Source organism: Octopus bimaculoides, chromosome 4, assembly GCF_046866305.1.
Source record: "Octopus bimaculoides isolate indiv1 chromosome 4, ASM4686630v1, whole genome shotgun sequence".
In the NCBI taxonomy this organism is placed as follows: domain Eukaryota; kingdom Metazoa; phylum Mollusca; class Cephalopoda; order Octopoda; family Octopodidae; genus Octopus; species Octopus bimaculoides.
In genome coordinates, this window is record NC_142931.1 from 94,221,274 (window position 1) to 94,237,188 (window position 15,915).

Genomic DNA, 15,915 nt, shown 5'->3' on the forward strand with positions numbered 1-15,915 from the left:
TAAATATATACATACATACACATACTTAAAATGAAACGGGGGTAGGAAATAAAGAGATAAATTCATAAAATATATATAAAGGGCACAGATACAAATAGTATAGTAAGCAAACCCATCTACACATACAAAACACATAGAGATGTATACATAAACACACAATCACACTACACACACACACACACACACACACACACACACACACACACAGATGCAAATGCAAACACATGCACAGATAAGGATATACACCATCGAAACACAGAATGGACTAAACAGAACAGGAGACATGGATGGAAAGTTGCTAATGAGAGCACAGTATGTGTGATGACATGTTTCTAGACAATGGACACAAAATCAGAACAGTAATAAACAGTAATAAACCTGCTCAAGGTGTCATGGAAAGGGACTGAACCCAGAACTATTTGGTTATGAAGCAAGCTTCTTACCATACAGTCATGCCAGTGCCTACCTATATATAATTAATACATATGTATTATAATTTCAATGGAGGGAGTAAGTCAATTACATCAACCCTCAGTGTTCAATTGGTTCTTACTTTATTGACCCCAAAAGGGGAATTTGAACTCAAAACAAAGATGGATGTGATGCTACTAAGCATCTTGCCTGATGCGCTAACAATCCTGCTAGCTCAATGCCTTTGTTGCATTCCTGATATTACCATTTATTTTGCTTAAAATTTCCATACTAATCTGATTTCAGATTAAGTTGGATTTTTTTAAAACTACATTTAGGGTTAGAAGCAAAGCTATTGTCCTTGATAGTGATAATTGCCTGATGTTTTGCTAAAGTCCAAAATCTGCTGGCAATGTTAAACCTTTCTGTCATGGCTTTCGCTTCTCTTTTAAGTTTAGTGTCATTGAACAACTGTGAATGTAGGTAATTTCCTAACTCACAAAAACTCCAACGCTTCTCATATGATGAGTCTCTCTCTCTCTCTCTCTCTCTCTCTCTCTCTCTCTCTCTCTCTTTCTCTCCCTCTCTCTCTCTCTCTCTCTCTCTCTCTCTCTCTCTCTCCATGATACATATCTCTAAGCATTGTCAAGAAAATTGAAAAAATCAATGTTTTCAAATACATTGTATTTGTACAACCTGAGTTGCATATGCCTTCCCTTTTCACTATCAGAAATAGTGATTCAATGGCTTGCTTGTTGAAAACATGCAGGCAAAAATGCTATGGTTCAAATGTAATCTATAATAATGTATGCCAAAACAAATTTGTGTGTCAATGTGTCACACTTTGACCCTCTCTCTCACTATTCAGTGACACTTCTAATATTCCTCATGCTGGGGTGAGAGTAATAGTAGGCATAGAGATGATGAGGACAGTAGTAGATTGACAGTTGTGATGGTAATGGGATGATAGTAATAGTATGAGCTGTAGTTGTGATAGAGGTGGAAGCGACAGTGATGATGATGGTGGTGGTAGTGGTGGTAGCCGAGGCGGTTAGGGATGACGGTGATAGTAAGCAATGTGAAAGACAGTGGTGATGGTGGTGGAGGGGAAAGTGGCAAAGTCAACGGTATTGATGGTGGTGGCATCAGAAGTCTGAGTGGTATGTGTATGGCAATGGTGGTGGTACTGGTGATGTTGATGGTTGAAAACAATCAACAGAAAGAGAAGGAGAGAGAGAGAGGTTTGACAGAAAAAAAAATTGTACTGACACCCAAATGGGAAGACAAAAAATGTTTATCCTGCAGCTTTGCAATAAGTTCCAAGTTGACAAATTATATCATTATTTTGATGAAAATTGTTCATTGCTTGAAAAATATTGGTCAAGTTTAATAAAATTCAATATGTATTCAATGCATGAAGTGTCATTGTTGGGCCCAAGGCCCAATGAAGAGCTCTCCACAGGATCTAGCTTAAAATAAATGACACCTTGATGTTTATACTTTTGTAACAGTTTTATTTTGTAACTTATTAAGCAAATTCTTAATTTTCTTGTTCTACATTTGAATGTATTAGTTGTCATTATAAATATGATTGATGTTTTCTGGTTACTAATAAAATTGGAGGTGTTCTAAACTGTTTCCAGTTAATTCAAACTGTTTTGTGAATATTCTTAAAAACAATAACAAAAGTTGTGACTTGTTCTGGGTTTTTGCATTTTGTTAGAGATTTGTAGATATTGGTGTTATGTCTTTTCGTTCGGCGTCACTTTGTCCATGTCTTTTTGTCTGACGATATTTTTGTCCAACAGCTTTTTGCCCAATTTTAAATAAACTCTTTAGAAAATAAGGTGAAATATCTCTAATGATATATTTACAGAACTATAACGAACCTTGTTATAGGATTGTTATTATCATTCTTTTTCCTTCTCTTTCTTAAGTACAGTGCTGTGTATAGAGAGTGCTGCAAATTTAGTGTACACATTTTTAATTTACCCATCCCGAAATGACAAAGTTCATAGTATCAACCTAAGACAAAACAAAAGTAGTTGATGAAAGTAATTACATCTATGATTTTCTTTCAAGCATTACAAAACTAAGTAAAGAATACTGGAGATATGAGAAAAGAAGGCTATGTTCAATGCAAATTCACACTGTAATGGAAAGCAATGAGCTGAAAATTATTTATTTTTCTAGTGAGCACCTTCATCCAGCTGATGTAGATTCATTGAATGCTAGAAAAGCAGTTGCAGAAATAAAGCATGAAGTGGTGGAAAACATAGCATCAAGTTTGCATAGCATAATAGCAGCTAAGTTCACGCAGCTAACAGAAAATACTTACTCACAACTTCCTCATCTGCCTGTACTTTTCAGGATTATTCAAAAGTGCTGACAAAAAAATTCTAGATTTCCCACTAATCCAGGGGCTAGAACTGGTTTTGAAATACCTATTGTAAACTTGTTAATGGCGAACAGTTTCTGAGATGCGATTCAGGTATCAAGGATCAACAGTGCATACGAGTATTTGCATCAGAAAGTGTTCTTCAAGATATAGCATCATATCATCATTGGACATTTGATAGAACATTCAAAATTGTGCTAGAACAGTGGTTTCAACTGTTTAGCATTCATGTACAAGTTAACGGTAGCAGTTTCCATGGGTCTTTGCATTACTGCCGAATAAAACAAAGCAGATATATGAATTATTTATTGAGCAATTGAAAATTATGCAACCTAATGCATATCCCCTTGATCTCATAGCAGATTTCAAAGTTGCAGTTCATAAGGCATTTAATTAATCATTCCCTAATTCATCTATTGTGGCATGTTTGTTTCATTTGAGCCAATCAATGTTTCAAAAATTGCAGATTTAGGCCTCAAAGAAAAATACAATAAAGACTCTGAATTCTGACTTAAAATTCGATGTTTTTCAGCATTAGCCTTCCTACCCATCGAAGATGTCAAAGAGGTCTATAAAGAATTAATAGACAATGAAGAAATACCTGCTGAATTCATTGTTTACTTCAACTTGATTTATATAAAGCAATTAAGAGTATGAAGACCGGGAAAGCCCCCGGCCCATCAGGAATCACTGCAGAGATGCTCAAAATATCTGGCAGTGTTGGCTATAGCCTAGTCACCCGTATTACGAACCACGTGATACACAAAGGAGTCATACCCAATGACTGGTGTAGCAGCATCATAGTCAACTGCTACAAAGGTAAAGGTGACGCTTTAGATACAAATAATTACAGAGGCATCAAGCTGTTAGATCAGGTTATGAAAGTTACAGAGAGGGTCATAGCCCAACTAATTAGGGAGCGAATCAATTTAGATGAGATGCAGTTTGGGTTCGTGCCAGGTAAAAGCACTACTGATGCCTTATTTCTAGTGAGACAGCTGCAGGAGAAATACCTAGCTAAGGATAAACCTCTGTACCTGGCTTTCGTTGACATGGAGAAAGCCTTTGACAGGGTCCCCCGATCCCTTATCTGGTGGTCAATGAGGAAACTTGGGATAGAAGAATGGTTAGTGAGAGCTGTGCGAGCCATGTACAGAGATGCTGCCAGTAAGGTGAGGGTTGGAAATGAGTACAGCAATGAATTCCGGGTAGAGGTAGGGGTCCACCAAGGTTCCGTCCTCAGCCCCCTCTTATTTATCATAGTCCTCCAGGCAATCACAGAGGAGTTCAAGACAGGTTGCCCCTGGGAGCTCCTCTATGCTGATGACCTTGCCCTAATTGCGGAGTCACTATCAGAACTAGAGGAGAAGTTTCAGGTGTGGAAGCAAGGTCTAGAATTGAAGGGCCTTAGAGTCAACCTAGCTAAAACCAAAATCCTAATAAGTAGGAAGGTAGATAAAACACAAACCCCTTCAGGTAGATGACCCTGCTCAGTATGTAGAAAAGGAGTAGGTAGTAACTCTATAAGATGTACCCGGTGCAAGCTATGGACACATAAGAGGTGTAGCAACATCAAAGGCAGATTAACTAGCAAGTTAGTTTTTGTTTGTGGCATATGTTCAGGTGCAATAAAGACTGTAAACAAACAGGAAACAACTTCTATCTCATTCCAGGGTGAAAAACTAGAGGTAGTCGATAGCTTCCGCTATCTGGGCGACCAAGTTAGTAGTGGGGGAGGGTGCGCTGAAAGTGTAGCTGCTAGAATAAGAATAACCTGGGCAAAGTTTAGAGAGCTCTTACCCCTGCTGGCAACAAAGGGACTCTCACTCAGAGTAAAAGGCAGACTGTATGACGCATGCGTACGAACAGCCATGCTACATGGCAGTGAAACATGGGCTGTAACTACTGAGGACATACGTAAGCTCGCAAGGAATGAAGCCAGTATGCTCCGTTGGATGTGTAATGTCAATGTGAATACCCGTCAGAGTGTAAGTATCTTGAGAGAAAAGCTGAACATTAGAAGCATCAGTTGTGGTGTGCAAGAGAGACGATTGAGAATGGATGAGGATAGCTGCGTGAAAAAGTGCCACACCCTAACAGTTGAGGGAACCCGTGGAAGTGGTAGGCCCAGGAAGACCTGGGCTGAGGTGGTGAGGCAAGACCTTCGTACATTGGGCCTCACCGAGGCGATGACTACTGACCAAGACCTTTGGAAATGTGCTGTGCGTGAGAAGACCCGGCAAGCCAAGTAAGATCGTTGCCAGTGCCCCTGGACTGGTTCTTGTGCGGGTGGCACATGAGATGCACCATTTTGAGCGTGGCCATTGCCAGTACCGCCTGACTGGCTCCCGTAGGATTTTCGAGTGAGATCGTTGCCAGTGCCCCTGGACTGGCTTGTGCGGGTGGCACATAAAAGACACCATTTCGAGCGTGGCCGTTTTCGTGCGGGTGACACGTAAAAGCACCCACTACACTCTGAGTGGTTGGCGTTAGGAAGGGCATCCAGCTGTAGAAACTCTGCCAAATTAGATTGGAGCCTGGTGTTGCCATCCGGTTTCACCAGTCCTCAGTCAAATCGTCCAACCCATGCTAGCATGGAAAGCGGACGTTAAACGATGATGATGATGATGATGATGATTGTGAGAGGACATGGTGCTAGATGAAGAAGAGAACCATCTACATTCCTGATAGCTGTATAGAATGTTAATCAGCATATTCTTCAAGATCTTCTCAGAACAAATAATGCTGCGGAAGCAGGGTTTAAAATGACTTTTTTTTAAATACATTTTTCCACAGTATTTTACTTGAATCCTATCGATAAAATTCTCAATGATTATTTTATTTTCGACGAAAAGACGTGGACAAAATGACAGATGAAAAGTCAGATCACGGTAAACATTTTTGTTTATTTCTGATATTCTTGTTTATTTTTTTATATTTAGACCAGTCCATTGAAAATGGTGATGTTGGCAAATCTGACACCACTTTACATGATGGTAACAATCAGAGTGATGTTTTAAAGGAAGATATGAAAGTGTTAACTGGAGACTCTGGTTTAAATCCTGGACAGCATTATTTAATTGTCTCCAAAGATACAGCAGGTAAGTTGTTTTACTAATACCAGTAAACTTGTGCCTTCGTTTCTTTTGTATCACAAAAGATCACAGACGTGCAGGTTGATAGAACATGCATGCACATACACAGATATGCCAGGCTTTCTGATATATTTCAGTCTTTCTGTGTTGAGTATGAAATATACATTGTTTCATTAATGATAAGCCATGTAAGTAAAAAAATGCAAATTAAACTATTTACTGGTAAATGGTATATGGCCTTGCTCAATATGTAGGAAAGGATTTCGAAGAAATTCCATTCACTGCACCCAGTGTAAACTATGGACACATAGGAGGTGCAGTGGAATCCCAGGTAGATTAACAGATAAAGTCGTCTTTGTATGTGGCAGATATGCAGGAACAATAAGCCTAAGAGCACACAGGACTTAGATTCTCTCAAATGCCCAGGAGGCTCTTTTGTGGTTGTAGATAGTTTTTGTTACCTAGGTGACCAAATTAGCAATGGTAGAGCATGTGCTGAAAGTATTATTTCTAGAATAAGAGAATAGGGTGGAGGAAGTTCAGAGAGCTATTACCTCTGTTAGCAACAAACAGACTATCTGTGAGTGAAAGGTAGACTGTATGATGCTTGTGTGTGAATGGCCATACTCCATAGTAGTGAGACATGGGCTCTGAATGCAGAAGACATGCATAGACTGGAGAGAAATGAAGGCAGTATGCTCCGTTGGATGTGCAACATCAGTGTGCATGTATGACAAACTGCAAATGTATTGAGAGAAAAATTGGGCATAAGAGGAATCAAATGTGGCATGCAAGAGAGAAGACTACGTTGGTTTGGACATGTGATGTGTATAAATGAGGAGAGCTGCACAAAAAAGTGCCAATCATTGGAGGTGGATGGTACCTGTAGAAGAGTGAGACCCAGGAACACATGGGAGGAAGTGGTAAGGACTGAACTCAGGATGTTGGGCATCACAGAGGAAATGATAATAGACTGAGATGTCTGGTGATATGAGGTTCTTGAGAAGACCTGCCCATGTCAGTGAAACAGTTCTAGAAGTGCTGTCTCTTACTATCAAATTGGGTTCTTCTGTGAGAGTGGATACAACTTGGTGATCCAAGCAACAAAAAGAGGTTGAGCAGGTGGAAAATTACTATTTTGGTACTCATGTCTTTGCATGGGTATGCAAATGGGTACCTTGAGTACTCATTGACTATCACCAATAAGTAGCAGTATTGTGTGATTGATATCAGGGGACTAACATAGTCAATTGAGAGACGCTCCCATGGTCTAAATGCCTGTATTAACTGATCCATAAGGGGCTTGTGGAAGCAGGGCTTGAGCTAGTTGCATGTAGAGCAAACAAGTGTTATTTTGTGGATTTTGTTGAGGGAGAATGGCAGATTTTGTACTTTACAGTAGTGATGTAGGCAGGTCACTCCTGGATAGCAAAGTTGTTTGTGAAGGGTTACCAGTGTTGTAGGTGTCTCTTGTGGCTGCACATCTTGATAGCACATCTGCTACTTTGTTTTGAGTCTCATGTCTGAAAGGTCTAAGCGCCAGCATGTAATTTTTACATTTTTGATTTTTTATGTCCCTTGTTTATTGAAGATCATTCCTACTGAGCATTGATTGGTGATGATGCTGCAGTAAGGGGAAGCATGTATTAGGTGGTGCCATTTGTGGAAATATTCTATGATTGCACAGGCTTCTCTCTTGATGATAGATTGGTGTTTCTGTGCCTTTGAAAAGGTCCTTGAATAGAAAGCCAGTGGCCTTTCTTGTGATAGCATTCCTCCCAAGGCTAGGTCAGAAGCATCTGTTTTGATGGTTAAGTGGTACTTTGGGTAATGGAATAGTGAGTATGACATTTACTAATGCAGTCTTGAGGGATGTGATTACTGCTTTTGCTTCTGGCAGTCTGGCTTTGTTGATATTCTCTCTAATCCTTGTAAGTAGAATTGTATAGTGGGTGCACTGAGGTATCCACTTCGCATAATATGTTCTCTCAGTGTTGTTTGTGCATCTAGTAGAGTCTGGTACCTTTTAGGATCGGGTTCTATTGCTGAGGTTATCATGTTCATATTGGATTTTGCCAGTTATGATGCTGTCATCTAGATAGGCAAAGGATTTTTAGACCCATCAAGCCAAGTTAAATCACAGTCGTGGTAGATACAATGGTACAATGGTACCTGTAACAAGACGTATCACTAAAAAAAATTACAGCTGAATCAAGAAAATATAGACCTCAGAACTCTCTACGTTCAATGGAACAGTGAACCACAATGTATTTGGAGTACACGTACCCATGCCAACATATATATATATATATATATATATATATGCTTAGGAGGTTGTTGTGTCCTAGCATATGTGCTGCTTCTTTTAGTTTTTGTATTTTTCAGTGGTGTTCTCTGTCTATTATTTTACCTTCATGCCACAGGGGAAGGTGGTCTCCATTTTTCCATACATGATCAGCTATACACGATTTATCAATATCTCCTTGTGTCATAGCCTTGCAATGTTCGTCTACCATTATTTTGATGGGGCAGAATGTTTCGCCTTTGTATAACCTACCACAGCTGCATGGGATGGAGTACATGCAGTCTTTGGTTATATTCCCTTCTGTTGGTGGTTTTACTCAAAGGAGATATTTGTGAAGTGTTGTATTAATGTTGAATACTGTCCTGGTGTCATATGGGCCACATATCTTTTGTATCTTTTTGGAGAGGCCTTTGACATAGGATAAACAGACTGTGGACAGTTTATTGGTTTTATCCTCTCTTTTCTTCATAATTGGGGTGGATAGTATGTTTTAGGGATAGTTGTTGTTTAATAGATTGTTATTGAGCTTCATCATTTCCCCAAGACACCTGATGAAGGCTGGAGGGTATATCAGCTGAAACGTTGTGTTAACAACAAACAAGATGAGGACAAATATCCGTCAAATGTAAATAAGAAATTATTTTTATTTAATGAAGATTTAATAAAATCTAATCATAAGTAAGTGAAATTATGCTAAATACAACTAAATTGAAAACCTTTTCCTCCCCTTGGCCATATCAGCAGTTCTGAAAAGTTTTAAGGTGCAAATTTTACATGAGTAGAGACTTTTTTTAACAATTTTTATCCTGTAAGTCACCTGCGTAAATTACACAAGTGCGCAAATTACATGGGTTTTTTATGGTACACACACATGCAGTATGCAGATTCTGTCAACGAAATTTCACACAATGTATGGCTGAATTCCAATTGCCCTAGGTTGAACTCAGAAACCATATGCTTGCAAAATAAACTTCTTAACTCACAATCATGCCTATGTATATTTATTTAAATTATTTATAACTTTTCTGTTTAGAAAAATATCTGTTTATATGCTTAAGCTTTCATATTACTTGTGCTTCTATTTAACTTTCTTCCATAACTGTTGTTATACATTCTGTGAAGTTGTAATTTATTCATATATTTACTTCTGCTGATTTCAGCAGCTCTTGGAGTTGGTATTCTTGAAGAAGATACTCCAACAGAACCAGGATCTAAAAGGATAAGGCTCTCGGGAGAGGATGGACAAACCTTTATTTTTACTATTAGCGGTAAGTGAAAGAAACCTCACATTTTTTAAAAATGAATATTATAGAAGAAATACAATGACATATTTAATTAAATCCTAAAGTATTTCCCTTGATTAAAAGAAAAAAAACTATTTTTATGTCAAACCTATCTTGTGTTACTATATATGCATATATATTTGGTCTGATCAATAAGTATCCAGACTGTTGCTATAGTAACAAAGCTAAAGCACGGAGAGTGAAGCCACTTGGCAAAGATTGACCTTGAACTCTGCTGTGCATGTGCCTTAAGTTTTAATGTTCTAGCTCACTTTCGCTGTTTACAGCAGTACTTGGAAGGAAGGTGTATAATGTGTGATCATCGCATTGACCATGACAGAAAGTTGAGCAGAGAATCTGCATCAAATATTGACAAAAGCTTGGCAATACCTACTCAGAGGTCTATGCAAAATTTACAGAAAGTTTTTATCATTCTCAATACAATCAAGGAGATCTTGTGCAATTGAAACTCAAATGTCTTTTTGGTCAGCTGAAAGCAGTTTTGGCACAAACTTGGCAGGCCCAAATCTCATACCCAAATCTTCAGCAATAATGGACAGAATTGAACCATAACCAATCTGCACACCCTCTGATAGTGATTCAACGGATTCAACTGATGGTGATTCAATGAGACGATTTCCCCTCACAGCTTCAGACACATCTGCAACGTTTTTCTCAGTTCAGCTGGTTGTGTGTCTCCCAGAACATTTGTCAATATCAACATTTTTTGGGCCATCTATCTTAGAAATGTCTGAACCACTCGTACACTTGTGTGTGGCTCATACACTCCTCTCCAAACACTTCCTACAACTGCCTCAGAGCAGGTATCGCCATGGCAACTTTCTCTGTCATGGTCAATGCGATGATCACACACTACATGCCTTCTTTCAAAGCACTGCTGTAAACAGCGGAAGTGAGCTAGGATGTTAAAACTTAGTGTGCATACTCAGCAGAATTCAAGGTTAATCATACCAAGCAGCTTGTCTGCATGATTTAGCTTCATTACTGTGGCAACAGTCCAAATACTTATTAATCAGTCCTCATATATGGTATTAACAGTGTGTTAAAATCTTACACTTACCTGTTTAATATAATAGATTGCTTAATGTACACATACACTCACGCATGCTCACACATTGTTGGCATCATAAGAATATCAAACTTTCAAGAGAATGTGCAATTATTGTTTGTTTTTTTCTTAAAATTGGATCTCTAAGTGCATAAAGATATAAATAATAGCATAGTGACCTTTGACGTTTTCTGTCGAAAATGGTTTTGCAACCCAATATTTACATACTGTTATTCATAGCTTTATGTGATATATGTGAAGATCCAATATTCAAATATATATTGCATGCCAATAATATAGTTAATAATCCAGGGCACAATGATGGTTTATTGCACTCTTCACTACCTTCAGGCGTTGACGATTCAGCACTTAGGAATGATTATCCAGGAGAAAAAGTGAACCCTGTTAAATATACAGGGATTGATGAGACCCTGAAATTTAGTTGTAATTCAGAATCCCAAATGTAAAGTCGACCTCGGTGGCATTTGAGCTTAGATCATAAAGACAGACAAAATACTGCAAAGCTCTGCTTAAGAAAAAAACATAGTTTATAAATGTGTAGTTAAAGGAGAGAATAATTTGTTTAGGGAGTATATCAGGAGCACTACTAATTTTAAAAGGAGATATAGGGCCCACATGAGCTCATTTTCGAATGCCAAATACTCTAATTCTACCATGTTGGCATCCTATATTCATGATTTGAAGATGAGGAATATGAGCTACATTATTGAATGGACAGTCCTGTCCAAAGCCCCCACATACACACACACACTTTAATGCTAATTTAAGCAAATGTAGGTTATGCTTAAGAGAATTGTACTTGATTCTTAAATGTTTGGGGCCAAAACTCCTTAATAAATTCTTTGATGTCGTCCCTTTTTGCAATCATAGGTTTTTCTCAACCTTTTTGAGTATATGCAAAAATAAAAATAAGGGTAAAATTAAAATGAGATGTTTCTGAAGACTGAAGTTGAGTAGGACCTGCAGCAAATTCTTTCTCTTAATTTAATCATTAATTTTTGAAATTGACAATGGACTAATCCTCACTGATTACTTTGTCATTGAACACTATATTTTTTTTACCTCCCTACACCATTTTAGAATCATTTGACAACCAGAAATGTGAAACTTTTGTAAATAAAGAAATGCCAGAGCTACGGGGCTCTTTATACAGGGATGATGCCTTATTCATCATCCCTGGTAACAATAAATCAACCATTGAGAGAATAAGAAAGAAAATTAGGAAATTCTTTAGAAGTTTCAACCTAAATATTACATATGAATATGGTACTAAGATTGTAAATTTTTTAGACACTACTCTAAACAGAGACACTAGATTGTACTACCCCTATAGAAAAGAGAATGAGGTTACAAGATATGTAAATAGATTATCTAATCACCCCCGAATGTATTAAAATCAATAGTAAAAGTATTTCTGAGAGAATTACTAAGTTATCTTCTAATATTGATATTTTTAATTCCAATTCATAGCACTACAATGTTGCTTTGTCTAAAGCAGGATATTGACCAGAAAATTTCTTTCCTCAGCTCTGGTAGGCCAACTCTTTTTGATGGAGATAATAATAATGATATTAGTAATAGTAAGCCTAATAACTTAACTAGTAGTAATGAAAGACTAAATGAAAAACAACCCTACATACCTAATATTTTAAGTAATAAGAAAAATAATAGAGTACATTTTGATAGGAGACTACATACTAATACTAGCAGAAAACCTAGGTTAGATAAAAGTAATGGCAATGTAAATGATACAGTTACTCTACAAAATAATAGGGATTCCACAAATGCTCACTCACACAATAAATTTAAAAGTAAAAATCCTGTCTGGCTTAATATCCCTTTCAACTGTATGGTATCCACGAATATTTACAAAAAATTTATGGATATTTTACAAAAAAATTTTTCCTTCTTCCCACAGATATAGTAGAATCTTTTCATGTCATACAGTCCGAATCTCTTTCCTCTACCCTCTCTAATATAGGTACAATCATAGCTAGGTTAAATAGAAAAAAACAGAAGATTAGCTAGAATCATTGAAAATAAGAATGATGGAAATAGTTATAGGAATATAAATAATAATTTAACCAATGTCAATAATAATATTACTAATAATTATAGAAATAGATGGCAGTGAAACATGGACTGTAACTGCTGAGGACATACGTAAGCTCGCAAGGAATGAAGCCAGTATGCTCCGTTGGATGTGTAATGTCAATGTGAATACCCGTCAGAGTGTAAGTATCTTGAGAGAAAAGCTGAACATTAGAAGCATCAGTTGTGGCGTGCAAGAGAGACGATTGCGCTGGTATGGACATGTGGTGAGAATGGAGGAGGATAGCTGCGTGAAAAAGTGCCACACCCTAACAGTTGAGGGAACCCGTGGAAGAGGTAGGCCCAGGAAGACCTGGGCTGAGGTGGTGAGGCAAGACCTTCGTACATTGGGCCTCACCGAGGCGATGACTACGGACCGAGACCTTTGGAAATGGGCTGTGCGTGAGAAGACCCGGCAAGCCAAGTAAGATCGTTGCCAGTGCCCCTGGACTGGTTCTTGTGCGGGTGGCACATGAGATGCACCATTTTGAGCGTGGCCGTTGCCAGTACCGCCTGACTGGCTCCTGTAGGATTTTCGAGCGAGATCGTTGCCAGTGCCCCTGGACTGGCTTGTGCGGGTGGCACATAAAAGACACCATTTCGAGCGTGGCCGTTTTCGTGCGGGTGACACGTAAAAGCACCCACTACACTCTCTGAGTGGTTGGCGTTAGGAAGGGCATCCAGCTGTAGAAACTCTGCCAAATCAGACTGGAGCCTGGTGTTGCCATCCGGTTTCACCAGTCCTCAGTCAAATCGTCCAACCCATGCTAGCATGGAAAGCGGACGTTAAACGATGATGATGATGATGATGATGAAGTAAAAATAACAATGACAATAGCAATTATGAAGGTAACAGCAATGTCCTTAGCCCTGTCAACCAAAACTTAAACCAACAAAATGAATATAGTAGTATTGATGTTGAAAGTATAATTGAAGTAAATGGTGGTTTCAACTCTAATGATAATAATGTGAATTATGGATATAGTTCATATATGGAAATAGACAATATTAGTATGCCTGATGCTGCAGGAATAATTCTATCTGATAGCACGTTAGAAATGGAGTTAGATGGTAATAGAGGTTATCATAATAAACCTGATAACAGAATTAATAATAGGGGAAATAATATCAATGTGAATAATTGTAACAACAATAATTTAAATCTTAGTAATAATATAGGTGTTGTTGATAGTTCTACTAGTTGCAATTGTAGAAATAAGTCCCGTTGTCTGTTGTCTCACCAGAAACGTAGTATATAAATGCACAATAAGTACTATAACTGATAATTATATTTACTTGGGATGTACGATTAATTTGAGACAGCGCATATATAACCATTTGTCATCTTTTAGACTTAAGCATAAGGCAAATTGTACGTCGTTATCAAATAAAATTTGGGAATTAAAGGAAAGTGGTACTAGTTTTTAGCCTTAAATGGGAAATTATAAGAAAAGCCCAACCGTATAGAAATAGCAGATATGGATGTGAACTATGTTCCATGGAAACATATGAAATTTTAAAACTTAGAAACAATTCTAACCTGATTAATAACAGATTAGACCTTAGAGTATTGTGTGTACACTGTTCCACTTGCACTTTTAAATATTTTAAAAAGTAGCAAACTTATATAGTGTGGTATTTTAACATCTACCATGTTTATCTTAGGCTATTAATTAGCACATATTTAAATTGAAATTGAACCTTTATGATATATTTTTGATCTCTCACCTTAATGTAAAATCTTCCTGTGATAACTAAAATTTCAACTTTATCCATGGATAGTATATTTTTCACATCACTTCTGCTATTGCTGTTAGTTTTAGTATGTATCTTACTTATTTTTACTTTATTTAACTTAAAAGAACAGAATGTTTTGAAAGTTCTTAATAGTTTTTAATTAGTTTTCAAACCTTGTAAATTTTATTTAATGCCTGACCCTAAAAGATCCTTATTATTCCATGGCTTGTAGTGGTATGGTTACTGTTATTCCATGGTTGACTTAAATAAATCTAATCCTTGTTCCATTATCATTCTGCACTTGGCCCATGTTAGTTAACACAAGTTCCTGATCATTTAAGATAGTGTAATTAAACTAGTACACAACTATCATGTTCTCTATTAATTGTTTGAAGTGTATTCTTTGTTAATTCCAAGCATTCATTTTATTAGTTTCTTAAACCTTGATGAGCCCATTATTATAAACTATGTAAATCTTATATATTAATTGTTTAAATTAGTTATAAAATAAATTCTATCTCTTATATGTCCTTTAAATGATATTAGATATATAAGTTTTAATTTTCACCATTATAATTCTATGTTAATTCCTATCATTCACTTTACTAGTTTCTTAAACCTTAATGAGTTTATCCACGTATATTTACAAAAAATTTATGAATATTTTACAAAAAAATTTCCCTTCTTCCCACAGATATAGTAGAGTTTTTTCTTGTCATACAGTCCGAATTTCTTCTTCTACCCTCCCTAATGTAGGTACAATCATAGCTAGGTTAAACAGAAAGAACATTAGGTTAGCTAGAATCAATGAAGTTAGGAATAGTGGATATAGTTATATGAATATAAATAATAATCTAACAAATGCCAATAGTAATATTGCTAATAATTATATAAATAAAAGTAGAAATAACAGTGACAGTAATATGCTTAGTCCTGTCAACCACAATTTTAACCAACAAATAGAATGTAGCAGTATTGATGTCGAGAGTATAATTGAATTAGATGGTGGGCTCAACTCTAATGAAAATAATGTGAATTATGGATCTAGTTCATATATAGAAACAGACAATATCAATATGCCAAATGTTGGGGGAATAATTCTAACTGATAGCACATTAGAAAACGAGTTAAATAGTAATGGAAATGATCAAAATATACCTAATAGTAGAATTGATAATGGGATAAATAATATTTATGTAAATAATTGTAACAGCAATAATGGAGATATTATTAATAATATAGGTGTGGTTGATAGCTCCACTAGGTGCAACTTCAGAAATAAGTCCCATTGTCCGTTATTAGGCCAATGTCGCACCTGTAACGTAGTTTACAAATGCATAGTGAAGTATGATAACTGAGAATTATATTTACGTAGGATCTAGCATTATACTGAAACAGAAAATATATAGCCATAGGTCTTCTTTTAGACTAAAACATAAGGCAAATAGTACATCATTAGCTAATAAAATTTGGGAGTTAAAGGATAATGGTATTAGTTTTAGCCT

The 15,915-nt window shown here is 36.8% G+C and overlaps 1 protein-coding gene across 16 annotated transcripts in view; it reads left to right on the plus strand.

The window, feature by feature from the left end:
- Positions 1–15,915, plus strand: part of LOC106876920 (cyclin-D-binding Myb-like transcription factor 1) — a 162,701-nt gene that overhangs the window by 67,820 nt on the left and 78,966 nt on the right. For 11 of the 16 annotated variants that reach the window (XM_089351013.1, XM_089351016.1, XM_089351024.1 and 8 more), the window contains exons 3-4: positions 5,752–5,910; positions 9,370–9,477. In XM_089351013.1, the coding sequence (XP_089207139.1) occupies positions 5,752–5,910; positions 9,370–9,477 (267 nt within the window). The remainder of the gene's footprint in view (positions 1–5,751; positions 5,911–9,369; positions 9,478–15,915) is intronic. The other 5 variants (XM_089351020.1, XM_089351021.1, XM_052967262.2 and 2 more) reach the window with 1 other exon arrangement.